We start from the raw sequence: 26,597 nt of genomic DNA on the forward strand, positions 1-26,597 counted from the left end.
TAGAGATATTATCACATACCTATATGTAGATATTGGCAAACAGAAGCACTTTTGGAGGGAATTTTTATCAACTTAAGGAGGCAAGAAGGAAAGGACTTAAGAGAACAGTCTTGCAATACATTAATTGGGGAATTGCTGTCTAGCTAGCTAGAGCACTATAGACCCTTTTCACCTATTTTGGCTAAGCTACAGACAAAAAATAGCATTTGTTCTCAGAGTATAGAGCTGAGAATGAGCACCACAACCAAAGAGGCTGGGCAGTGTCCCAAGCAGTTGATGTCCCTTGGGCTCACTCGGAAGGTATTTTGTTCATATACTCTGAGCAACAGCAGCAAGTCTACCCTTCCCATCCCCTACAATGACTAGAGACTAGCTATAGGTAACCTGAATAGGCAAGCTAAGGGGAACACCAAACCAGTATGGTTGAAATCTACATAAAGAGTATTATACACAAAAAGAGTTGCTGGGGCTGGAGGGTAGCTCAGTGTTAGAATGATTGCTCAGCATGCACAAGGTTCTGATGATCTCCAACACTGCAAAAAAGAAAAAATTAAGGAAGGAAGAAGAAAGGAAGGAGTTACCCAACAAATAAATAAATAAATAAATGTAAAAATAGAATAGTGAAATTATATGAACAGTAAATATGCACAGCTAACGAACTGTTAGTGAACTAGAAAATGGAGCTGAAGAATTCTCTCCAAAGTATAAAAAGACAAGGTAAATACACAAGTTAAATCTTAACTTTCTTTTTTATACCAAGGATTGAACCAGGACCTTGTACATGTTAGGCAAACACAGCCCTTTAGTATTTTGAGATGGAGCCTAGCTAAGTTGTCCATGCTGGTCCCCAGCTTGGATACTCCTGCCTTAGACCCCACCCCACCCTACCCCATCCCCCATTGCTGGGATTACAGGCACGCATCACCACATCTGGTCGATCCTAACAGTTAACATTCATTTATAATAGGTGATCCAGAGATGGAGGATGACAATAAAGGGCAGAAATAGAAGGTCAGGTTGAATAACAGAAACATTTTCCATAGTATTTTTCAGGACCTCAAGTACAGTGTTGAATAATAGAGGTAATAGGTATCGTCTTTGTCCTACCTTTAAAAATAGTGGCAGTGCTTACTTATGTTTCCTCATTATGAATGTTGCTATAGAATTTTGACCCTTTGTCTCAGCAACTTCGTGAGACCCTGTCTTCCTGTTTTATTGCTTCCTATTTTATACTTGGGAGGTTAAGACATGAGGTGTTTGGCTAGTCTCAGCAACTTAGTGAGGCCCTCTGCAATTTAGTGAAAACCTATTTTAAAATTAAAAAAAAAAAATAGGGCTGGGAGTATAGTTCAGAGGCAAAATACCCCTAGGTGTAATACCAAGTACCATAAAAATAAAAAATAAACAGGAAATTTATTTCAAGAAATAACACAAAAAGCTGGGCATAGTGGCATATTCTTATAAACCCAGCATTCAGGAGGCTAAGACAGGAGGATCATGGTTCACAGACAGCTTCAGCTACTACTTAGGCCCTCTGCAACTCATTGAGACCCTGTTTCAAAATAAAGAATAAAAAAAGGGCTGGGGGTGTAGCGTGGAGGTAGAATGCCCCTGGGTTCCATCCCCAGTACCTCAAAAAAAAAAAAAAATTCACAATCTGTTAATTCCTTCTTTTATATGTTACTCTTTACAATGCACTTATGTAAATTTTATTTCTTTTTAGGTACGCATAGCTGCTAAATTTATCACTCATGCTCCCCCAGGGGAATTTAATGAAGTATTCAATGGTGAGTAAATATTACTATTTAGTTATTTTAAACTCTACTTAATTATTGTCATTATTGAATACTTGCTACCACTTAATCCATGACATGTTGTAGCTGTCACAAGGAAACAACGGTTCAGCAAGATTGAAATAACTTGTTTAAGGTCACCCAGCTACTAAGAGTCAAAGTAAGAATTCAGTACCAGGTCTGAGGCAAAAACAAATTTTTAACCTATTACTTAAGATACCTATCTTAGGTGTGAAAATATTTAAGAATTTAATATTAAAAGATTTAAGATAAGCCAGGCGTGGTGATGCATGCTTGTAATCCCAGCATTCAGGAGGCTGAGACAGGAGGATCGCGTTCGTGGACAGCCTCAGCTACTACTTAGTGAGGCCCTTTGCAACTGAGTGAGCCCCTGTTTCAAAATAAAGAATAAAAAAATAGGGCTAGGAGTGTAACTAGGAGGTAGAATGCCCCTGTGTTCCAATCCCAGTATTGCAAAAAGATTTTAAGATATGTTATTATTGTGTAATATATAAATAATATAAATTGCTTTTATAATTTTTATCATTGATCAAGTAGTCCTATATAAGTGAATACCATGGAGCCAGAATGCCCCTGGGTTTGATCTCTAGAACTAAAAAAAAGTCCCATACAGTTGGGCATGGTTGCACACACCTATAATACCATCACTTGCTTGGAAGACTGAGATAGGAGGATTATAGGGCTTTGAGGCCAGCCTCAGCAATTTGGTGAGGCTTTGTTTCAAAATAAAAAATAAAAATGACTAAGGATGTAGCTTGGAGATAGAATGTCTTTGAGTTCATTCCCCAGAAAAAAAACAAAACCATAGTATACATTTTCTAGGACCACTAGGGTTGACTTGACTACATCTGGGGAGCTTAGTAAATTTAGATTCAAGGTTAAGCATCCTCTCAAAATTCTCATTCATTAGATCTGGGATGGAATTGAGTAATCTTATGTTTTAACAAGCTCTATACTAGGTAATTGTGAGTCATAGCTAATTTGGTAACTATTTCAGTACATTTTTAACCTTTTATATTATTTGCCGTCTTTGCACAAATTAGAAAAATGAAAATGTCCATGGGGTATCTTGACCTTTATGATCATTATAACAAAGTAATTTTTATCCAAGTGTGGTGGCGCACGCTTGTAATCCCAGTGCTTGGGAGGCTGAGACAGGAGGATCGCATGGGTTCGAAGCCAGCCTCAACTACCGAGTGAGGCTCTCGGCAACCCAGTGAGACCCTGTTTCCAAATAAAATATAAAATAGGTCTGGGAGTATAGCCCAGAGGTAGAAGGCCCCTGGGTTCCACCCCCAGCACCACCAAAAATAAATAAATAAATCATAAATTTTAAAAAAGTAATTTATAGTTCTCTTAAGTAAAATAATATCTGTGCATCTTGGTTCACTTTAGCAAGCATTTTTTTTTTTTGAAAGTATAGTTTTCTATTAGAAGCTTGGCTGCTTGAGAAAAACCATGCACTTTTCATCTGTACCTGGCCCAGAGTTTCCTACGTATTAGAACAGTCAGTAATCTCTTTGGTAAAATTAATGATGCAGAGAAAAAGTAACTAGGAGAAACAATAAACATGTACCACAGGAATATAAAATACAACAAAAATAGGTAGGTATTCTTGATAAAATCACTTGTGGATTTTGAGCCCTGAAAGGAAAACAAATGTAGGCTTTTTAAACTCTAACCTGAGCTGGTCATGGTGGCGCACGCTTGTAATCCCAGCATTTGGGAGGCTGAGACCAGAGGATCGCAGTTTGCAGACAGCCTTGGCTACTTAGTAAGGTCTTTTGCAACTCAGTGAGATCTTGTTTCAAAATAAAGAATAAAAAATACGTCTGGGGGTGTAGCCCAGAGGTAGAGTGCCTCTGGGTTCCATCTCCAGTACCAAAAACAAAAAGCAAAAAACTGTAGCTTGACTGTCTTTTTTTTTTTTCTCTCTCTCTCTCTCTTTTTGATACTAGGGAAAAAATCTAGAGGGCATTCTACCACTGACCTTCACTCTGAGCCCTTTTTACTGTTTTATTTTAAAACAAAGTCTTGCAGAATTGCTACGGTTGGCCTTGAACTTGCAGTCCTCCTGTTTCAGCTTTCCAAGTAATGGGACTGCGGGCTTGTGCCACCCAGCCCAGCTACCTTAGTCTTTTTTTAAACATTGACCAAATGTAAATTTTAACATGAAGCTTTTAGAAAGTTCTCCTTAAACTTAAGCTCAGATAAATTCTTGGCCTAACAATTAATGACCTTTGTAGTTAGAAATTGTGTTTTATATCTGACAACTGAATGTACTTTACAGGAATATCATGAGAACAATTACAACCCCAAAGCATTAGATTAGGAATTGGCAAGCTACTCTAGGCATGGGGGTGATTTTTATTGGCACATCTTGGCTACCACTAGGTCCTTCTCTCAGAAGATCTGAAAATCATTAGCCTTTGTATAGTTAGCCTTTCCTCTTAGAATAACTGCTTGGTAGTTTCTTAGTAACAAAGAAACATAACTAGTCTCTTTGATATACAACACTTTTTGAAATGTTGTAGACTTCCAAATTAGATTCTTGAGAAAAATATGTTCAAGATTTTAATGCCTCTAGTTGAATTTTGAACAGCTTTCCTTAACTGGTATTGTAGAAAGACCTATAATTCTCAACCTAGGCTCATTTTAAAGGATTCACTTAAATGTAAAATAAACAGCCCACTTGGGGACATAACTCGGTGGTAAAGCCTTTACCTAGCATATGTAAGACCCTGTGCACTGCACAAAATAAAAGTAAAGTAAGCAAATAGTCCTAACCTGGCCTTTTGCAAGCCATGTTTTTCTTTTGCTATGAAATTCCACTAGAATTATTGTTGAATTAGTGTAGTGCAAATAATTGTAAGCAAACCTGTTAACATTAGCATGTGTTCCAGTACTTTTAGAATTTCTCCACCTGTAGTATGTCTAAAGGCTGACTGTGCACAGCCTATTCTAGAATTTTAAAATTTTATTCTAGAAATCTAAAACTTGTCAGATTTGTCCTGTACTCAGTATTTTAATGTTTTCCTCCTCAGATGTTCGGCTACTACTTAATAATGACAATCTCCTCAGGGAAGGAGCGGCACAGTAAGTATCTTATCTAAATAACTTACAGTTTTATTCTAGCATTGGATAAATTGTGGGTCTGATGAACTGGCACCCTGAAAACTTAAGTTTAAACACTTTAAAATAAGCTGGGCATGGTGGCACACACCTATAATCCCAAAATCTCAGTACTTGTGAGACTGAGATGGGAAGATTGCAGGTTTAAGGACAACCTAGCAAGACTTTGTTTCAGAATAAAAAATAAAATAGGACTGAGGGTTTATCTCAGAAGTAAAATGTCCCTGGGCTCAATTCCCAGCACCACAAAAACAAACTCATATACTAAGCTCTGAAGAAGTAAAAACCATTTGGGGGGGGGGAGTCAGGTATGGTGGCACACACTGGTAATCCTAATCTCAGTACTGGGGAGGCTGAGATAGGAGGATTGCAGCTCTACGGACAGCCTCAGCAAGTAGTGAGATACTCAGCAACTTAGGGAGACCCTGTTTCAAAAAAATGAAGAATTAAAAAATCAGGCTGGAGTGTCTCAGCCTCCCAAGTGCTGAGATTATAAGTATGTGCCATCAGGCCCTACTATGAGTCTGTTTTCATTCATTCATTTACTTATTTATTTATTTAGCTACACTGGAGATTGAGCCTAGTGGTGTTCTACTAGCCCTTTTTATTTTTTATTTTAAGACTGGGCCTCATTAAGTTGCTAAGACTGGACTCAAACTTGGAATCTTCCTGCTTCAGCTTCCTGAGTCACAGAAGTTAGAGGAGTATGCTACAGTGTCTAGTTTATGAGTTTTGCCCAGATTTTTCCCATTAAAGTAGAATTTTATGTTAGCTTTTATGTTTTCTTTTGTGGTTCTTCTAGTTCATGTTGGATTTTTTTTTAAACTGCTAATTAGAGAAAAATTAGACTGCTAATGAGAGTTGATATTTCTCAAATTTGCAAATAATAGCAGATACTCATCAAGTTAAAATTAACCATAGGATAAAAGCATTCAGCCTAGTTATTGACTCCTTATTACTGTAAGGCTAACTGATCTTCCTAAAATGTAATGTTTATATTTTCCTTGACTTCAAAACCATTATAAGCAGTATGGTCCTATAAGTCTTATAGAATCAAATCTTAATACTCTTTGGCTTTTAGGGCCTCCTGTTACTTGGCTTTATCACTGTTCTCCTCTACTCTTAATGAAAAGTGCCATTTCAGTTGCTGTCTACCCAGCTGGTCCACAGAAGAGGACACAGAATTGGATAATGGCTGGGAAGAGTGGGATAGGGAGGACCAAAACATTTTTATGCAAAGCAACAAATAATCATCTCCTAAAGTGTTTTTGGTATGACATGTAACTTGTTTAGATTCTGGCTATAGAAAAGTTTTAAGAGCTGCTGTTCAGGAGACAATCATCTCCTGCTCTATCTATGCTGCCTTTTTTTTTTTTTAAGTGGTACTGAGGATGGAACCCAGGGGCTTTTTCTACCTCTGGGCTATACTCCCAGACCTATTTTATATTTTATTTGGAAACAGGCTCTCACTAAGTTGCTGAGAGCCTCACTCAGTAGTTGAGGCTGGCTTCAGACCTGTACGATCCTTCCGTCTCAGCCTCCCAAGCACTGGGATTACAAGCATGCGCCACCATGCCCGACTCTATGCTGCTTTTTTAGAACTCATTTTGGGACTAGATTCTTCATATCTGACTTGCATGCCATCACTATAATCATCATCATGAATGATGACACTAGTTAACATTTATTTGGCAAAGTAAGGCACACAAAGATACACTCTGATGCTGGTTTCCCTTAGAGGCATAGAATATGCCATAGAAAAGGACATTCATGCCGGGCATGGTGGCGCACGCTTATAATCACAGGACTTGGGAGGCTGAGGCAGGAGGATCGCACAGGTTCAAAAACAGCCTCAACTACTTAGTGAGGCTCTCAGCAATTTAGTGAAACTCTGTTTCCAAATAAAGTATAAAGTAGATCTGGAGCCGGGCATGGTGATGCACGCTTGTAATCCCTGTGCTTGGGAGGCTGAGACAGGAGGATCGCTTGGGTTCGAAGCCAGCCTCAGCTACTTAGGCTTTCAGCAACTTAGTGAGACCCTGTTTCCAAATAAAATATAAAAAAGGTCTGGGAGTATAGCCCAGAGGTAGAAAGCCTCTGGGTTCCACCCCAAGTACCACCCAAAAAAAAATAAATAAATAAAAAATGGATCTGGAAGTGTAACCCGGAGGTAAATAATAAAAAAAAACATTCATGATTTGCCTGTGCATCCTCTGCACTTTTTTTTTTTTTTTTTTATGGTACTGGGGTTTCTGGAAACTCTTCTACCTCTGGGCTACACTCCCAGACCTATTTTTATACTTTTTTATTTGGAAACAGGGTCTCTTAAGCCAGTGCGCACACGGCTGGCTTCGAACCTGCGTGATCCTCCTGCCTCTGCCTCCCAAGTGCGGGGATTACAAGCATGTGCCACCACGCCTGGCATCCTCCTCTGCACTTTTACTGAATCTCACCTATATCCACGAACAGAAGGTTATCCAATTTGCATGATTCTAGTACTAAGGAACTCCTATCTCAAACAGCAAGTGCTTCAATTTGTCTGTCCCATCAGTCCTTGAGAGGTACCAAAAGTACTGGGATTACAGATGTGTATCACTGTGCCCAGCTTTGCAGAACATTTCTTGTTAAAGATGAATTTTCTTAGCTGTGCGTGGTGGAGTATGCTTGTAATCCCAGCATTCGGGAGGCTGAGACTGGAGGATTGCGGTTCATGGACAGCTTCAGCTACTTAGTGAGGCCCTCTGTAACTAAGACCCGGTTTCAAAATAAAGAATAAAAAAATAGGGCAGGAGGTGTAGCTCAGAGGTCGAATGCCCGTGGGTTCCATCCCCAGACTGGCAAAAAAAAAAAATAATAATAATTTTCTTGGCCAGGCGTGGTGGCGCATACTTGTAATCCCCGCGCTTAGGAGGCGGAGACAGGAGGATCGCGCAGGTTCAACGCCTCACTGACTTAAGAGACCCTGTTTCCAAATAAAATATAAAACAGGTCTTTGAGTGTAGCCCGGAGTAGAAGGGTTCCATCCCCAGTACCACCAAAAAAAGAAAAAAAGATGAATTTTCTTGAGCCAAAATATTTTTCTATAGAGATGAAGAGTTTGATTTTATTTCTATAATAAAATGTTTCAGTCTCTTGACTTCAATCTCATAGCGATCAGTAAATATTGTTTCATTAATCACCATTGCCTTTTATATAAGTTGAAGGAGAATCCAGGTGTGGTGGTGCACATGGGTAATCTCAATACTTTGGAGGACGAGACAGGAGGATTGCAGGTTCAAAAACAGCCTCAGCAACCTAGTGAGGCTCTCAGCAACTTAGTGAGACCCTGTTTCCAAATTAAAAGTAAAAATAGGACTGGGTGCACAGCTTAGAGGTAGAAAGCCCCTGTGTTCCATCCCCAATACCCCACCAATGTACACACATTAAATTATATGTGGATGGATGGATTGATTAATTGAAGGCGGCTTGATATACCTTAGGATTTTACCGTCTTTCCTGGATTTCTACCTATGATTCTGATTACCAGAACCATTCCCTGATAATTCCCAGCACTTCTGGTATAGTTTGGATATTGTAAGTCTTGTTAAAAAGTGAATTGTGGTGCTCGCTTTGGCAGCACATATCCTAAAATTGGAACGATACAGAGAAGATTAGCATGGCCCTTGCACAAGGGTGACAAGCAAATTCGTGAAGCGTTCCATATTTAGGAAAAAAAAAAAGTGAATTGTGGCCAGGCGTGGTGGCGCACACTTGTAACCCCCGTGCTTGGGAGGCTGAGACAGAAAGATCGCACAGGTTCGACGCCAGCCTCAGCTACTTAGTGAGGCTTTCAGCAACTTAGTGAGACCCTGTTTCCAAATAAAATATAAAAAAAGGTCTGGGAGTATAGCCCAGAGGTAGAAAGCCTCTGGGTTCCACCCCCAGTACCACCAAAAAAAAAAAAATGAATTGTGTTCTGAGTAAGATAGGTCATTATTAAGAGCGTTTAACAGAGAATGACATGATGAGTCTTAAATTTTAGAATGATCACTGGCTGTGGTAATTATAGTCACTCTATCAAGGCAGAGGCTAACATACTTAAGACTATTAATTAGAGTAGTTTGAGGAAAGTTGGTAGTGGTTTGGACTAGAGAGGAAGCAGACAACTCAAGGATTGCTTTTTAAGTTTTTGACTTCTGTAGCTGGTAAAGTGGAGATACTATATGCATTTTTACTTTTTTTTTTTTTTTAAACAGTGCATTTGCCCAGTATAACATGGATCAGTTTACACCTGTGAAGATAGAAGGATATGAAGATCAGGTAATAATTGCCTGTTATAAAAAGGCTATGTCTAGCAGGTAGGAGAGATCATGAAAACCAAAGCAGATACATCATTCAGGTGCTGAATAAATGCATGAAATTCTTCCTCTTTCTGTTAATGCTAGTTGTTTTAGCATGCACAGTGTGGTAGTCTACACTTGTAATCCCATTACTTGGGAGGCTGAGATAGGAGGATTGCAGGTTTGGGGCAAGCCTCAGCAACTTAGTAAGTAAAGCTCTCAACAACTTAATGACACAAATAAGAAATAAAATAGGGCCGAAGGTGTAGTTCAGAGGTGGAATACTCCTGGGTTCAATCTCCAGTACCACCAAAAAAAAAAAAAAGAGTGAAGATAGGAGTAGAGTCTTATAGCCTTTTCAGCTGTCTTTAATTCTCCTAGGTAAGAATAACAGGATACATATTTATTCGGAACACAAAGGCATCCTTACTGAAATTTATGCTACTTTAAATTACTTTAGAAATTTACTAGTTTGGAGGGAGGAGTAAGAAAAAGATTACACTTTTTCATTTTTGAGCCTTGTAAGTGTATTGCCTATTTTAAATGCTCAGTAAAATGACTCTGGAAAAGGTTCATAAGATGAATGAAAAAAGAATACCATAAATACATAAAAGTTGTTATTACAGGTATGTATAAAGTATAATGTGGATAATATATTAGAAATGAAATGAGCCAGGTAATCCTAGTACTTGGGAGGCTGAGACAGGAGGATTGCAGGGTCATGGCCAGCTCAGCTACTTAGGCCCTTCTCAACTTATTGAGACCCTGTTTCAAAATAAGGAATAAAAAATCAGGCTGATAGTGTGGTTTGGAGTTAGAATGCCCCTGAGTTCAATGCCAGGAACACACATACACATACAAGGAATGAAGAAATGATGAGTATTGTTAGGAAAGGGGAGTTTTGTAGAATAAAGTTGATTTACACATAATTATATTTTATAAAAATAAAATTAGGCTTGGTTGAAAAATCAGTATTACTTATTTGTTTAGTAAAATATAATAGGAACTGTCTTTTCTATAATTACTTACATTTGTAATTCTTCTTTGGAAGGTGTTAATTACAGAGCACGGTGACCTGGGTAATAGCAGATTTTTAGATCCAAGAAACAAAATTTCCTTTAAATTTGATCACTTACGGAAAGAAGCAAGTGACCCCCAACCCGAGGAAGTTGATGGAGGTTTGAAGTCTTGGAGAGAATCCTGTGATAGTGCTTTAAGAGCCTATGTGAAAGATCATTATTCCAACGGATTCTGTACTGTTAAGTATCTGCCTGCTTCATTATCAGAGTCTTTTGTTTTTTACATTTGCCTTATTCTTTGGAAATTTTGGCCTAACACACCATTATTTCTGCTTCTTCTTCTTCTTACTTATGCTATTGTCTGCATTTTATTCTCTAAATTATTTTTTGGAAGAAGTATAAATATGTACATAACTCTTATAAAATCCCAATGCAGCCAGGTGCAGCAGTACTTGAGAATCTGAGACAGGAGGATCTCAGGTTTGAGGTCAGCCTCAGCTACCTAGTGAAACCCTGTTTTAAAATAAAACATACTGGGAGTAGCTTAGTAGTAGAATGCCCCTGGGTTCAATCCCCAGCCACCCCCCACAAACAAAACAAGAATTAAAAAACGCAGCAATAACAAAAAAAACCACAAATGCATAATGATTTTAAATATCAATGTATTCTACTTTATATTTACTCATGAAAACCTGCCTTGAGCTAGGTGTAGTGGTTTACGCTTGTAATCCCCACGCTTGGGAGGCAGAGACAGTAGGATTGCACAGGTTCGAAGCCAGCCTCACTGGTTTAGGAGACCCTGTTTTCAAGTAAAAATATAAAAATAGGTGTCTGTGAGTGTAGTCTGGAGGTAGAAGGGTTTCCAGGAACCCCAGTACCACCAAAAAAACCCCAACAAAAACAAAAACTACCTTGAACTCATCAAAAATGTTTTTAAAAGTCTTTAATTTAGCCAGGCATGGTGGCACACACTTGTAATCCCAGCACTTGGGAGGCTGAGACCAGGATTGCAAAGGTTCAAAGCCAGCCTCAGCTACTTAGTGAGGCTCTCAGCAATCTAGTGAGACCCTGTTTCCAAATAAAACATAAAAATAGGTCTGGGAGTGTAGCCTGGAGGTAGAAAGCCCCTGGGTTCCATCCAACACACACACACACACACACACACACACACACACACACACACACACACAGTCTTTAGCTTAAATTTGGGAAAAAACAGTAAAACTGTTGGAGCTAGGCATGGTGGCACACACTTATAATGCCAGTATGTGGGAGGCTGAGACAGGAAGATTACAGGTTTGAGGCCAGTATGTAGTAACTTCGTGAGACCCTTTTTCAAAATAAAGTAGGGTCCATGGTATATACATCAGAGGTAGAGTGCCTCCAATTTCAATCTCCAGTACCACCTTAAATAAATGTTGGGAGAACAGTTGCCCATATTTATTAATTTTTGGTATAGGCATTTTTACACAAAATTACTTCTACATAGTTTAGATGTTTTCACTGGATAATTACAACTATTTGAACTAAATACTTTTTTCTTAAAATCAGTGGTAGAGCGCCATTGGATTCAATATCCAGTACCCACCCACTGTTATCACTTATAGTGTTGTTTTGTTGTTGCTGCTGTTACTGCTTTTACCATCTTTATTGGAGGAAAAGATATATGTGAAAACATTTCCCTGACCCTGAAAAGATATATGTGAAAACATTGCACTATTTGTTTTCTTTGATTTCCCTTCACCATTTCCATTCACTTCTCCAAGAAAGAGTTGATGTTCCTAACTACTAGCTAGCCATCTCTCTCTGGATTTTCCTACTTGTTAATGATATACTTTTCTAGTCATCCAAGTGTGCAGATACTTTGGCTTCTTCTTTCTTTTGCCCTTCAGTTGTACTTCATTTTGTATGTAACCTTTCCATTTCCATTGATACTACCTTAGATTATTGCCTGAATTATTCATTTTGTGACCCAGCCACCGTCTAGCTTTTCTTTCATTTTTACCTATACAACAGGTGTGTGTGTGTGTGTGTGTGTGTGTGTGTGTGTGTGTGTGTGTGTGTGTGTGTTTGTTTTGGGTCTAAGAGATTGAGCCCAGGGGCATTCTACCTGTGAACTACATTCTTAGTCCTATGTTTTTGTTTATTAGATTTTTGTTTTTGTTTTTGGTACTGGGGATTGAATCCGGAGACATTCTACCCCTCCCTCCCTCTCTTTCTCTCTTTCTCTCTCTCTCTCTCTCTCTCTCTCTCTCTCTCTCTCTTTTTTTTTTTTTTTTTGGTGGTACTGGGGGTAGAACCCAGGGGTTTCTACCTCTGGGCTATACTCCCATACCTTTTTTATATTTTATTTGGAAACAGGGTCTCACTAAGTTGCTGAGAGCCTCACTCAGTAGCTGAGGCTGGCTTCAAACCTGTGCTATCCTCCTGTCTCAGCCTCCCCATTGCGGGGATTACAAGTATGTGCCACCATGCCCAGCTGGCATTCTACTTCCAATCTATACCCCTTGCCCAATTTTTTATTTCTTATTTGGAAATAGGGTCTCACTAGGTTGCTGAGAGCCTCACTAAGTTGCTGGGGTTGATATGAACCTGCGATCCTCCTGTCTCAGGCTCCCAAGCGCAGGGATTACAAGCGTGCACCACCACGCCCAGCTTGTGTTCATATTTTTTATTCTTTATTTTTAAACAGGGTCTCAATAAGTTGCAGAGGGCCTCACTGAGTAGCTGAGGCTGACCTTGAACCTGTGACCCTCCTGTCACAACCTCCCAAGCACTGGGATTACACAAGGGTGCTATTGTGTTAAACACTTATTCTGCCTGATTTTTGGTCTCTTAAGGATTTAGCATGCTGCTTTTGTACAGAGTTTGTCATTTAGATTAAATGTGTTTTTTTAGTCTAATTATTTTCTTTTCAAATAATAGGTTTATGCTAAAACTATAGATGGGCAGCAGACTATTATTGCATGTATTGAAAGCCACCAATTTCAGCCTAAAAACTTCTGGTAAGAAATAAATTTTCTATTTGTATCTAATTTATATTGGAAGAAAGCAATACTTCGGGTTTCATTTTTCATCTACCTATCTTAGATAAATTATTTGACTTAGATACTTTACTTCTCCATTTATAGAATGAAGGATTTAGACATTATTTGAATTTCTTCCAGTTCTAAGATTATATAATTATATATATTTTTAAATACATTGAGTGAGAAGAAGTGATGAATAATGTCCAGTTGCAGGTGTGAATTTTATTTGGGTGGGGGTTAGTAATACTTGAGTTAATTACCTAACTCAACTGCCCAGCCGTTTGTTTGTTTGTTTGTTTGTTTGTTTGTTTGTGGGTCTGGAGGTGGAACCCAGGGGCATTTGGCCTCCAAGCTACACCCCCCTGCCCAATTTTTTATTCTTATTTTTGAAACAGGGTCTCACTGACTTGCGGAGGGCCTCACTAAGTAGCTGAGGCTGTCTGCGAACCGCGATCCTCCAGTCTCAGCCTCCCAAATGCTGGGATTACAAGCGTGCGCCACCACGCCCAGCTACCCTTCTGTTTTTAGAAGTCTCCAATGAACAGAATAGGCATGGCTATTCTTCAAGGCAAACAAAGGAAAAATGGAAGTCCAAATAACTTAGAAGAGGATTATGGTGAGGCCACTTAGACCCAGCTTTTGAGTAGACAGAATCATGGGTGTGTCAATTTGGAAATGACTTTTCCCCAGAGTCTCTGCTTCAGTTGTATATCACCTCTTTCTTGTGCCTATTGCTAATTCTACAGCACTGTGTATGTGTTTTTTAATAGGAATGGTCGTTGGAGATCAGAGTGGAAATTCACCATCACCCCACCTACAGCCCAGGTGGTTGGAGTGCTCAAAATTCAGGTAAGATTCCAATGTGTTTATACTTTTTTTTCCTTCCCTTTGGTGGTACTGGGGATTGAACCCAGGGGAATTCTAACTCACAGCTACATCCCTAGCCCTATTTTTTTATTCTTTATTTTTGAAATAGGGTCTCAATAAGTTGCAGAGGGTCTAAGTAGCTGAGGCTGACCTTGAACCTGTGACCCTCCTGTCTCAGCCTCCCATGCACTGTGAGTACAAGTGTGCACACCAAGTCCAGATTAAAACTTCACTTTTTTGGGGTAGGGTGGTACTGGGGATCCTGGAAACACTTCTACCTCTGGGCTCCACTCCCAGACACCTATTTTTTATATTTTTATTTGGAAACAGGGTCTATTAAGCCAGCAAGGCTGGCTTCGAACCTATGTGATCCTCCTGTCTCTATCTCCCAAGAACGGGGGTTACAAGCATGCGCCACCACGCCTGGCAAAACTTCACATTTTATTTATTTATTTATTTATTTATTTATTTATTTATTTATGTGGGTCTGGGGATGGAACCCAGGGACATTCGACCTCCGAGCTACACCCCCTCCCCTATTTTTTATTATTTTGAAACAGGGTCTCACTGAGTTGCAGAAGGCCTCACTAAGTAGCTGAGGCTGTCCTCAAACCATGAACCTTCAGTCTCAGCCTCCCAAATGCTGGGATTACAAGCATGTGCCACCATACCCAGCTAAAACTTTACATTTTAAAATAAAGCTGCTTCCAGGCGTGGTGGCTCACGCTTGTAATCCCCGCGCTTGGGAGGCGGAGACAGGAGGATCGCGCAGGTTTGAAGCCAGCCGTGCACACTGGCTTAGGAGACCCTGTTTCCAAATAAAAATGTAAAAATAGGTCTGGGCGTGTAGCCCGGAGGTAGAAGGGCTTCCAGGAACCCCAGTACCACCCAAAAAATAAATAAATAAGTAAAATAAAATAAAGCTGCAAGTTGGTCTTTGTCCTGATAGTGGAGGTAAGAACTAAATTTTATTGTCCTTATAAAATTTATAAGGGGCGTGGTGGTGCACGCTTGTAATCCTAGCATTCAAGAGGTTGAGACCAGAAGATCGTGGTTTGAGGACAGCTTCAACTAGTGAGGCTCTTTGCAACTCAATGAGACCCTGTTTCAAAATAAAGAATAAAAAATAGGGCTGAGGTAGAATGCCTCTGAGTTCCATCCCCAGTACTGGAAAAAAAATTAAAAATAAAAAAAGTTACTGTGTAGCAGATACTGTTTTTTTTTTTTTGTTGTTGTTTTTTTTTGTTTTTTTTTTTAGCTCTGAGGAAAACTCAGGAATGGTGTTTTAGTTGTTTGATTTTTTTTTTTTTTTATTGACAGAAGGTGTTTTTTGTTTTGATTGTGTGTGTGTGTGTGTGTGTGTGTGTGTGTGTGTGTGTGTGTTATGGATGATTGAATTCAAGGGCTTCCTACCACTGAGCTACACCCCCAGCTCGTGGGGGGTGGCTACTATGGATTAAACCCAGGGGTATTCTACCTCTGGGCTATACCCCCAGCCCTATTTTGAAACAGTGTCTCCCTAAATTGCTCAGGCTGGCTGCAAACCTCAAATCCTCCTGTTCAGCTTCCTAAATACTAGGATTACAAGCATGTGCCACCACACCTGGCTCCAGCCTTTTTTATTTTGGGATAGGTTTTTTTTTTTTTTTTTTTGGTGGTACTGGGGGTACAACCCAGAGACCTTTCTACCTCCGGGCTATACTCCCAGACCTATTTTATATTTTATTTGGAAACAGGGTCTCACTAAGTAGCTGAGGCTGGCTTTGAACCTGTGCAATCCTCCTGTCTCAGCCTCCCAAGCGCGGGGATTACAAGCGTGCACCACCACGCCTGGCTTGGGATAGGTTTTCAATAAGGTGACCATGCTGGCCACATTAGGCAGAAGCAGAGTAAGAGGGCTCACTTGAACTTCTTTTATAAGTGTGGAGCCTTCATGACTTAACCACTTCCCAAAGGCCTCACCTTTTGATACTTTCACTGTGGGTATTAGATGCCAAACTAAGCGTTTGGGCAGGTACTATCATTCAAACCATGGCACTAGATGAAGGAAATGGTATTTCCTGGGCTACTATTCCCCATCTCCTGTCTGAATTCTTAAGTTTTTTATTTTTTATTTTATTATTATTTTTTGTGGTGCCAGGGATGGTACCTAGGGGCATTCTACCTCTGATATGCACTCCCAGCCCTATTTTTTAGTCTTTTTTTATTTTTGAAACAGTCTCACTGAGTTACGAAGGGCTACGCTAAATAGCTTAGGCTGTCCACTAACTGAGATCCTCTGGTCTCTGCTTCCCAAATGCTGGGATTACAAGTGTGCGCTACCACGTCCTGTTGAATTCTAATATTGTTTATAAAGTGCTTTGGTCTTTAATCTGTCAACTTTATAGCAGTGTCATTGTGAACAGTCCTTCCTACATCTATTTATTTGCAGTGAAGTCTTCATTCTTCCATCAGCTAAACCAATTATATTTCACTGTCGTACTTTCTTGCCACCTAGATATCCTTTTCTATCTTACAAATAGCCAAAATTTTCTAAGTCCTGTACGTAATTGATTTTCTAGTCTGTCTTCTACATACTACTCCTTGCTAATCATTTTCATGATTGTAGCACCTCACTTAACCTTACATATGTTTTTCCCTGTTTTTTAGTGCTGGGGGATTGAACTCAGGTTTTACACATGCTATATATTAGGCTCTATTAAAACTTCTTGGTTTTCACATGTGATAACTTAGCAAGATCCTATTTCAAAAAAAAAAAAAAATAGAGCTGGAGGGTATAGCTCAGAGGTAGAACATCCCTGGATTCAATCTCCAATACCACAAATAAAATAGTAAACTTCCTTAGTTTTCAGAGAAAAACTAATTTTTACTGCTTTTAATATTTTAGTTTTTTTTTTTTCCCTTATGGTACTGGGGATGGAACCCAGGGGCATTGTACCTCTGAGCTACACCCCCAGCCATATTGTTTATTCCTTAATTTTGAAACAGGGTCTCACTGAGTTGCAAAGGGCCTCACTAAGTAGCTGAGGCTATTCGCAAACTGTGATCCTCCTGTCTCCACCTCCCAAATGCTGGGATTACAAGCATGCATCACCACACCAACTTTATTTTAGTATTCTTCTTCATCATCTTCTTTTTTTTTTTTTTTTTTTTGGTGGTACTGGGATGGAACTTTTATATTTTTTATTTGGAAACAGGGTCTCTTAAGCCAGCAAGCCTGGCTTAGAACCTGCGTGATCCTCCTGTCTCCGCCTCCCAAAGCGCAGCGATTACAAGTGTGCGCCACCATGCCCCGCTACTTTAGTATTCTTAAGGGGGGAATCTTATTTATCTTTGTATTGACAATATCTAGCACAGTGCCTGGGATTTCGTAAGCACATAATTATATAAATGTTAGTTATACTCAGTAAGTAATCAGTTTTCATTGCTAAGTAGAGAATTATTATTGTTGTTATTATTGTTATTATTAATATGTGAGAGAGAGAGAGACAGATACTGGGTGTTGAGCTTCTAGCTATATCCCAGGCATATAGTTTATTCTTTGGAAACAGTCTTGGTGAGTTGCTGAGGCTATCCTTGATCCTGTAATTCTCTGGTCTCAGCCTCTTAAGTACTGAGATTACAAGTGTGGGCCAGCATGCCCAGCTAAGAAGAGAATCCTTAAACTTAAATATTCTTTGAATTTTAATTAAAACCATTGTGTATTATCATTGGTTATAGTAATTAATTATTGAGAGTTGGGGTTACAAGTGTGTGCTTACCAACTTCAGGATAGCTTAAAGCATATATTTGTACCCTAGTCTATGGGATTCTGTATGAATTACACATAAACTTGCTCAAATACTATTTCACACAGGTTCACTATTATGAAGATGGCAATGTTCAATTGGTTAGCCATAAAGATGTGCAAGATTCAGTAACAGTTGCGGTGAGTATGTGATATGAAACTGTGATATTTAACATATAACTGTCTTACATACGTCTTATTTTTCTTCAGAAAACTAGTTTTCATTCTGAGTGCTAGTGCTTTGATTTTAGCAAATTCTATTAATGCCTCTTATTACCAACCAACTGTATTAGTTTATACTCTTTCATTCAAAATAGTGATTCTGGCCAGGCATGGTGGTGCACGTTTGTAATCCCCGCGCTTGGGAGGCAGAGACAGGAGGATCACGCAAGTTCGAAGCCAGCCACACGCACTGGCTTAGGAGACCCTGTTTCCAAATAAAAATGTAAAAATAGGTCTGGGCGTGTAGCCCGGAGGTAGAAGGGCTTCCAGGAACCCCAGTACCACCAAAAAAAAAAAAAAAAAAAAGTGATTCTGGCTTGAGAAAAACTTTTTCTTGCTCTCTCCTCAATTTTAAGATATATTCAAGGACAGCAATACCTTTAATCAGTAAATACCAGGAGCATAGCAAATTTGTCAAACTAAATTCTATAGGGCTACATTCATAATGTTAAATAAACAACATTTTTATTGTGGTACATGCCTGTAATCCCAGTAATTTGGGAGGCCAAGGCAGGAGATTCATAGTTCAGTGCCAGCCTGAGCAAGGCTTAGGGTGTAGGTCAGTGTACAGCACTCCTGCATTCAATCCTCATTACAATAAAAAGGAAAAAAATACTAAGTTCTATACCTTGAAAAAAAGGACATTTTGTGTGTGTGTGTGTGTGTGTGTGTGTGTGTGCGCGCGCACGCGCGCGCGCACTGGCAGTTGAACCCAAGGGCATTCTACCTTTGAGCTATACATCAGCCTTTTTTTTTTTTTTTTTTGTACTGGGAATGGAACCCAGGGGCATTCTACCTCCGAGCTATACCCATAGCTCTATTTTTTATTCTTTATTTTTGAAACGGGGGTCTCACTGAGTTGCAAAGGCCTCACTAAGTAGCTTAGGCTATCTGCAAACCCAGATCCTCCTGTCTCAGCCTCCCAAATGCTGAAGTAACAAGTTTGTGTCACCACACCCGGCTCACCTCAGCCCTTAATTTTGGTTTTGAAATAGAGTCTCACACTAGGTTGCTTAGAGTCTCGCTAAGTTGCTGAGGCTATCTTTGAGCCTGTGATCCTCTTGTCTCATCCTCCAGAATACAGGCATCACCACCATAATTTGTCCTTAAAATTTTTTTTTCATAGTATCATTATTTCTTTATATTAGAGGTGATTGAGTACCCTCCCCCAAAGAGCTTTTGTTTATGTGTGTTGTGTTTATCAATATTTACAGTAATTTTAAAAAACTGAGAAATGTTAAAATATTTATTAAATATAACAAACTGGCTGTGGTGGCTCACATCTCTGATTCCAGGCTGAGTCAGGAGGATTACTTGAGAACCTAATTTTTGAGTCCAGCCTGGACAACATAAGGAGACTCTCGTCTCAGAAAAAAAGAAAATGTGCACTCGCGCTCGCTCGCTTGCTCGCTCTCGCGCTCTCTCTCTCTCTCTCTCTCTCTCACTCTCTCTCTCTCTCTCTCTCTCACACACACACACACACACACACACACACACACACACACACACACCAGTTAACTCATTACTTACTAACATAAGAAATATTTTTGGGAAAAATAATTTTTTCACCCCTCCAAGTTAGTAGAATAATATTAATTTGTGTCTTCATAAATAGTATTATGTCTGGCTTAATAGAAGCCAGCTGGGTTCTTGTATCTGCTTTATTCATTGCCCCTCAAGTGATGCAGTCTTGAGTACTCTCTTGGCAGGCACAAGGCCCTGGAGTCTGGGGCCTGAAGGCATTCTTCTTATCTTAAATTGGACTATTCTCAAGGCCTCAAGATTTCAAGACACAGAGATATCTTTGGGGCATACTGTGGTAAAATGAAAAAGAATATTGGGGGTTTTGTTTTGTTTTGTTGGTGAAGACAGATTCGGATCCCATCTTTATCATTCAAAGTCATATGATTTGGGTCAAATCATTTAAGAGAATTCTATTTTCTCTTCTGCAAAATGAAGGTCATGATAACCTAGGTATCTAGAATCAAAGGAGGTAATATACCTTGGATCACTTGGTAAACTAGGGATTATTTATACAAATGGTAGTTAATATGGATTGACTTTTTAGTATCTTTTTATTTGCTCCTTACAGATTTTATTTTTATATTTTTTAGTACTGGGGATGGAACCCAGGGGCACTCCAATAATGAACTGCACCCCCAGCCATTTTATTTTTTAACTGGAGACCCTCAGTTGCTGAGTTTGGCCTCCAACTTGGGAATTCTTCTGTCTCAGCCTCCCAAGTATGATGATATTATAGGTGAGAGCCATCATGCCTGGCTACTTATTTTTTTAAATCCTTTCTTCCCTCTCTTTCTTCATTAGAATGAAGCCCAAACTGCCAAGGAGTTTATTAAAATAATAGAGAATGCAGAAAATGAATATCAGGTAAGCACATTTGGAACTAATTTTTCTAGATGTTACCTTAATATTTTGGTGTTAAAATATTTTCTTAGACCTCTCTGTGTCCTTTAACATTAACGCATATACTGTTCAGTGCTATTAAGTGTGGAGATATTACAGAGATTGCAGTTTGGCATTCTACTTAAAGTTTCAAAATTGGAAGGGACCATAGCTCTAGTTTCAAAAATACAGGTGAGCTTCTTGGCTCACTTCAGAGATTGGAGAAGAGATCACTAAAATAATATAATATATCCTATTTGTCCTTTGTAGTATGTCCTTTGACTACAAGGTTACTTTTCAAAACTGATTTCTGTTCAAGTAATTCACATTCAATTATCTATTGCAGACAGCAATTAGTGAAAACTATCAAACAATGTCAGACACCACATTCAAGGCCTTGCGCCGACAGCTTCCAGTTACCCGCACCAAAATCGACTGGAACAAGATACTCAGCTACAAGATTGGCAAAGAAATGCAGAATGCTTAAAGGCTGACTATAGGATCCTTCAGTACGTAGAAGGAAAAGGATTCAACGTGTGGTCATATGATAAATAAGTGATTTATAAACAAGAGTGGTATTTTGCTAGGGCTTTCAAAGTTAACGGATTTTCTAGCCTCATGGAATACTGTTGAACTATAGCATTGTCTTGATCTTTTTGTGTTCTCTGCCTTGTAATTTTCTGTTACGACTATATCTACTTGTAAATCCTTTTTTTTCTTTTCTTTTGTTAATTCTGCTACATTTAATGTTGGAGAGAGAAAGATCTATCTTGGAGTCATTTTACTGTTTAGACAGTTTTCTAGCCATGAAGTCTCAATGCTGATTTAAACAGATAATATGTTCAGTACTTATTTTTCACTTCTTATGCTTCTTTATGCTTCAAGGCATTTCTGGTACTTCACTTGTTTTTACTGATCCACCAATAGCCCCACAGCAAAAGAGGCTGGGCTACAGACTGTAGCTAAATGGAAGACACATCCATCCTTCTCCCTCCAACTGCTTTGATTGTCATTTATAGCATCTCATACAGGTAGTTTTCGAAATCTGAATTTATGCTTTTCAGGTCCATTTTGGGGGACAAAGGAAATTCCTGGTAATTCCATGATAGCCAGCTTCTCTGGAGGAACTTGTTTTTAAATCCAAAGACTTGAACCACATTCCCTGCACATGAGCATGTTTGTTTTTCTCATTCCCTCCTTGTCTCTTTCTCATCTAGTAACATTGTAGTTATAGACATCTGCATTTTTTAGAAGAGTTTTACTCATTTATTTTTTTTAATATTCAAGAATGGCTGACATACAGTAGATGTATTAGAGTATGAAACTTGAAAAATGCAGATGTTGAAGGAATAATAGATATCTTGTGCTTTAATACTTTGTGGCAGGATTGTACAATGAATCAAACAGCTATGTAAATCACAAAAACTAAAAGTGAACCAAAGTGCAAAGGATAATTTCCAGGCAGTATCTTTCTATTGTAACCTGTTATCTAGGGAATACTAGTGGTTTTCTTTTAAATGAGATGTAAACCTTGTTCCAAATTGCTCTTTCTCAGTCCTGCCTGCCAAGAACTCAAATGTAACTGTGATATAGCAACCCTTCCCAGGTATATTGGCAGGTCTGTGTGTGATCTCAGAATACACAGGTGACATAGATATGATAAGACAACTGGTAATGGTGGATTCATTTACATTGTTTACACTTCTATGACCAGGCCTTAAAGGAAGGTCAATTTTTTTAAAAACCAAGTAGTGTCTTCCTACCTGTCTCCAAATACATGTCAGACAAGAGGGTGTTTGTGCTTCAGCTTTGTCTTTGCTCAATAATACAGTCAAGCAAGAATTTGTTTCCAAGTAAAGCTGTGTGAGCATTTTTGGTTTTTTCCCAAAATAAAATATATTTGTATTATTTGTCATTCATAGTATCCATCCCTACCACACTATCTTCTGTATCGGGTAGTCCAGTATAGAAATATATCTGTTTTGTTCTAAAATTGTCTGAGTCTCTCATTTTTGATCCATTTCTTCAGCCTTTGTTGTCAAGGTAAGATATTCAATTGTATTTGATCTTATTTGTTGAGAATGTTGGGGGTTTCTGATATTGGTTCCTACTTTCAGTTATGATAGATGCAGTAAATATTTAAAGACTTGCAAAGAACAACTCTGTTTGTTTGTTTGTTTGTTTGTTTGAGCAAAGTCTTTGGATCATACTACTTTTCACTTAAAAGCTACCAATGATTCAAAGGATTTGTTTGAGATTTCTGTTAATGTTAAAAAGAAAAAATTTGAGCCGGGTATGGTGGTGCACCCTTATAATCCCAGCATTCGGGAGGCTGAGACAGGAGGATCATGTTTCTGGACAGCCTTGGCTACTTAGTGAGACCCTTTGCAACTCAGTGAGACCCTGTTTCAAAATAAAGAATAGGGCTGATGGTGCAGCCTGGAGGTAGAATGCCCCTGGTTCTATCCCCAGTACTGGGGGAAAAATTTTTGTTGTTTTTGTTATCTTCTCTACCCATTATTCAGAAAGCAAGGCCTAAGTATGGTTGCAGTCTCTTGATAGAAGGTAGAAATGAAAGAAACCCTGTTCTTGAACTTAATACTCTTTCATACTGGCATACTTCTAAATGCTGCTTTCCTCTCCTCCAAGTCTGGCTTAGCTATGATAGCCTGTGGGAAAGGCTTTTATCCTGGTTCCCAACAAAGAACCAGAGGGAGTTTCTGTGCTGCACCCTCTATCCAAGGTCAGTTCCAGTTCTCACCTTTTGGGGAAATTTATCTGTTATTGTATCCTTTACTTTAAAATAAATAGTTGCGGGGCGTGGTGGCGCACACGCTTGGGAGGCTGAGACAGGAGGATCACACAGGTTCAAAGCCAGCTTCAGCTACTTAGTGAGGCTTTCAGCAACTTAGTGAGACCCTGATTCCAAATAAAATATAAAATAGGTCTGGGAGTATAGCTCGGAGGTAGAAAGCCTCTGGGTTCCACCCTCAGTACCACTAAAAAAAAAAAAAAGAAAAAAATAGTTTCAAACCATTCTTGATTTTAACTTACCTCTATTAGCCTGTCATTAAGCTCTCCCACTGATTTTCTTGTTCCAGAAGACTAAATTGTTAATCTCAGGGCTAAAGTCCCTTGGTTACTTGTATAAATGTGGGAGATTCCTGCCAAGTCCTGCAGATACCCTGGTTTCTTAACCTCCCTTGGTAAAATAGTTGTTTAAATTATGTCTGATGTATCACACTGCTAAAACCATACTAAGGTATGACAATATCCTAGGACAGACTTCTCAGGCAGATGAAAGGAGTTTGTGAGGCTGCGTGTGTTTGGGTTTGAAGCAACACTCCTAAAGGCTGTTTGTTTCACTTGAGCCTCAGGGGTTGTTGCTCTGTTGGTAGCCCAGTTCTAGTTTTGATTCTGTTTTGTAATCCAGAACCAGATCCAGGCATGGTGGTGCACACTTGTAATCCCAGTACTTGGGAGGCTGAGACAGGAAGGATCGTAGGTCAAGGACAGTCTCAGCAAGTAGTGAAACTCATCAACCCAGACAGACCCTGTTTCAAAATAAAAATAAAATAGGGCTGGGGGTATAGCTCAGAAGTAGAATGCCCTTGGGTTTAATCCCCAGTACCACAAAAATAAATAATCTAGAACCGAGTTCCAAATGCTGGACTCATTTAGGTTCATGAGAACTTGGCAAATCTTGGCACACTGTCTTCAAACTAAAAAAAAAAAAAAGAATCATTTATGAGCTAGGTGTGGTGGTATATGCTTGTAATCTCAGCTTGGGAGGATAAGACAGGAGGATCACTGTTCACAGCTAGCCTCAGCTACTTAGTGAGACCCTGTTTCATAATAAAGAATAAAAATTGGGCAGGAGGTGTAGCTCGTAGGTAGAATACTCCTGAGTTCAATCCTCAGTGCCTCAAAAAAAAAAAAAAAAAACACTAACATGTATCTGAATGTCAGTTTATCAATTTATAATAATATATAGAACTACCCAGTGAACCAGATGCTCATGACCACCTAGTTCAGCCGTCTATCATGTGGAAAATCAAAGAAAGGAAATTTGGTAAATATAAAACAAAACTGGATGGTCCTAAAGGGTAAGTTGAGCTAGCTTAAGAGTCTCCTTTGGACAGAATAGGTAAATAGAAACAAAATAGAGATACAGGCTCTCTGAGGGTGGAAACCAATCTCACACTTCAAACTCCAGGTATCAGAAAGCATTCTGTCATAAAAATGGACACAGTACATTTTCATTCAGTGTATTTTTCATTCAGTGTAAAGTCACTGTGAACACTCACTGATTTAGTGAATATTGTAACTTATGTCTGAATAAAGCATAACTAATTTTCTCTAAATCCTTCCCTGATTAGGAATACTAGACTACACTTCAGTACTACCCTTGGGAGTGTGATTTTGAGCAACCAGATCACCAGCAAAAAGCATAGTATTAAATAGCCCAGGAAACTGCTTGCTTATAGACTGTGAGGGCTGAAACAAGAAGGCAGAGCATCATTGTCCTTACTCAGCTAGGAACACTGGGAAACTTCCTTTTTCTGTCACTACATGTCTGAACAACCACAAAAACACTGCAAGTATACCAGGAAGTTGAGATAAATTTTAGCAAGGAAATAAATTTGCAAATATAGGATCCTGAAATGAGAATCAACTGGATCTGCCAGAGTCTCTCCTTTGATCTGTGGTAGATCAACCAGGTTTTTTTCCCCCTCAGTTTAAGATCTGTTTCTATTTGCTTTATAGAGTACAATCTAGTTTGAATATATAGGGTTAGAGAACATCCAAACGCTCAATTACAGGACCATAATAACTATGGAGTAATGTGAATTAAGAAAATACAAAGCGTCTAAACTGCAAAATAGTTTTCTTGGGAAGCTATAGATTTATTCTAATGGTGCTGTTGGTTAAAGAACTTTCAAAATGCCTTCTGTGATGTTTAGACTCACTATAAGCAAAGCTTTCTGCTTTGGGGGGGTAGGAGAAGGTACTGGGGTATGAACCCAGTAGTCTCCCACTGAGCTACATCCCCAACCATTTTTTTATTTTGGAACAGGTTCTTGCTAAGTTACTGTTAACTGGCTTCAAACCTGTGATCCTCCTGTCTCAGCCTCCCAAATAATTGGAATTACAGGTGTGTGCCACTTTTAACAGCTAACCTTACCACTTTGAGGTACAGAAAGATTTAAAGAAGGCTCCAAGGAGCCGGGTTTGGCGGCCCACACTTGTAATCCCTGTGTTTGGAAGGCTGAGACAGGAGGATCACGCAGGTTCGAAGCCAGCTTCAGCTACTTAGTGAGGCTCTCGGCAACTTAGTGAGACCCTGATTCCAAATAAAATATAAAATAGGCCTGGGAGTATAGCCCCCAGTACCACCAAAAAAAAAAAAAAAAAAAAAGGCTGCATGTGAGAAGAAGACCATGCTAAAACTGCATGTGTGAAAATAACTTATAATTCCATGTGAAGTAGACTTACAGACAAAACTGGTTTAAGGAAGTTCCACTGTAACAGCCATATAGCATCAAATTTTCACTCAAGTTTTTAACTATAATATAGCTGTTTGTTTTAAGAACATCCAGGAGATAGTTTTGACCACAGATAGGAGAGAGGCTATGAGGACTTAGATTGCTAGTCAGGATTGAGTGAGACATTTGTTTGGGGTATAGTAGATGGTAGGTTTGGGGAGTTTCTTGCTTTTGTTTTGTGGTACCTGGGAATGAACCCTGCATGTTTTAGGCAAGCTCTACCATGGAAACACCCCAGCCCTTTTTTATTTTGAGACAAAGTCTGAAACTCCACCTCCTGCCTCAGCCTTTTGAGAAGCTGGGATTGCAGGTATGTAACACCACACCCAGCAGACTTTGAGATGGTAAGCGAGAGCAATTGTGAGTTCACCCTCTATTCCTCTGGGGCCTCATCAGGTAATTGAGGAAGAAGAAAAGGTAAAATCTTTGGTAACTCTTAGTTTTCCCCTCTGCATAATC

At 39.1% G+C, this 26,597-nt stretch overlaps 1 protein-coding gene across 2 annotated transcripts in view; it reads left to right on the forward strand.

Moving 5' to 3' along the window:
- CAPZA1 (capping actin protein of muscle Z-line subunit alpha 1) overlaps positions 1–21,079 on the forward strand; it is a gene marked incomplete at both ends in the record, with an annotated part of 50,589 nt that extends 29,510 nt beyond the window's left edge. Inside the window, 9 exons of one of the 2 annotated variants that reach the window (XM_080693378.1) lie at positions 1,724–1,787; positions 4,859–4,910; positions 9,182–9,245; positions 10,317–10,523; positions 13,210–13,289; positions 14,084–14,162; positions 18,037–18,108; positions 20,515–20,577; positions 20,939–21,079. In XM_080693378.1, coding sequence (XP_080549504.1) covers positions 1,724–1,787; positions 4,859–4,910; positions 9,182–9,245; positions 10,317–10,523; positions 13,210–13,289; positions 14,084–14,162; positions 18,037–18,108; positions 20,515–20,577; positions 20,939–21,079 — 822 coding nt within the window. The remainder of the gene's footprint in view (positions 1–1,723; positions 1,788–4,858; positions 4,911–9,181; positions 9,246–10,316; positions 10,524–13,209; positions 13,290–14,083; positions 14,163–18,036; positions 18,109–20,514; positions 20,578–20,938) is intronic. The other variant, XM_080693377.1, reaches the window with a different exon arrangement.
- Between the last annotated feature and the right edge of the window lie 5,518 nt (positions 21,080–26,597).

This window comes from Muscardinus avellanarius, assembly GCF_963383645.1.
Source record: "Muscardinus avellanarius genome assembly, chromosome: 3".
Lineage (NCBI taxonomy): Eukaryota > Metazoa > Chordata > Mammalia > Rodentia > Gliridae > Muscardinus > Muscardinus avellanarius.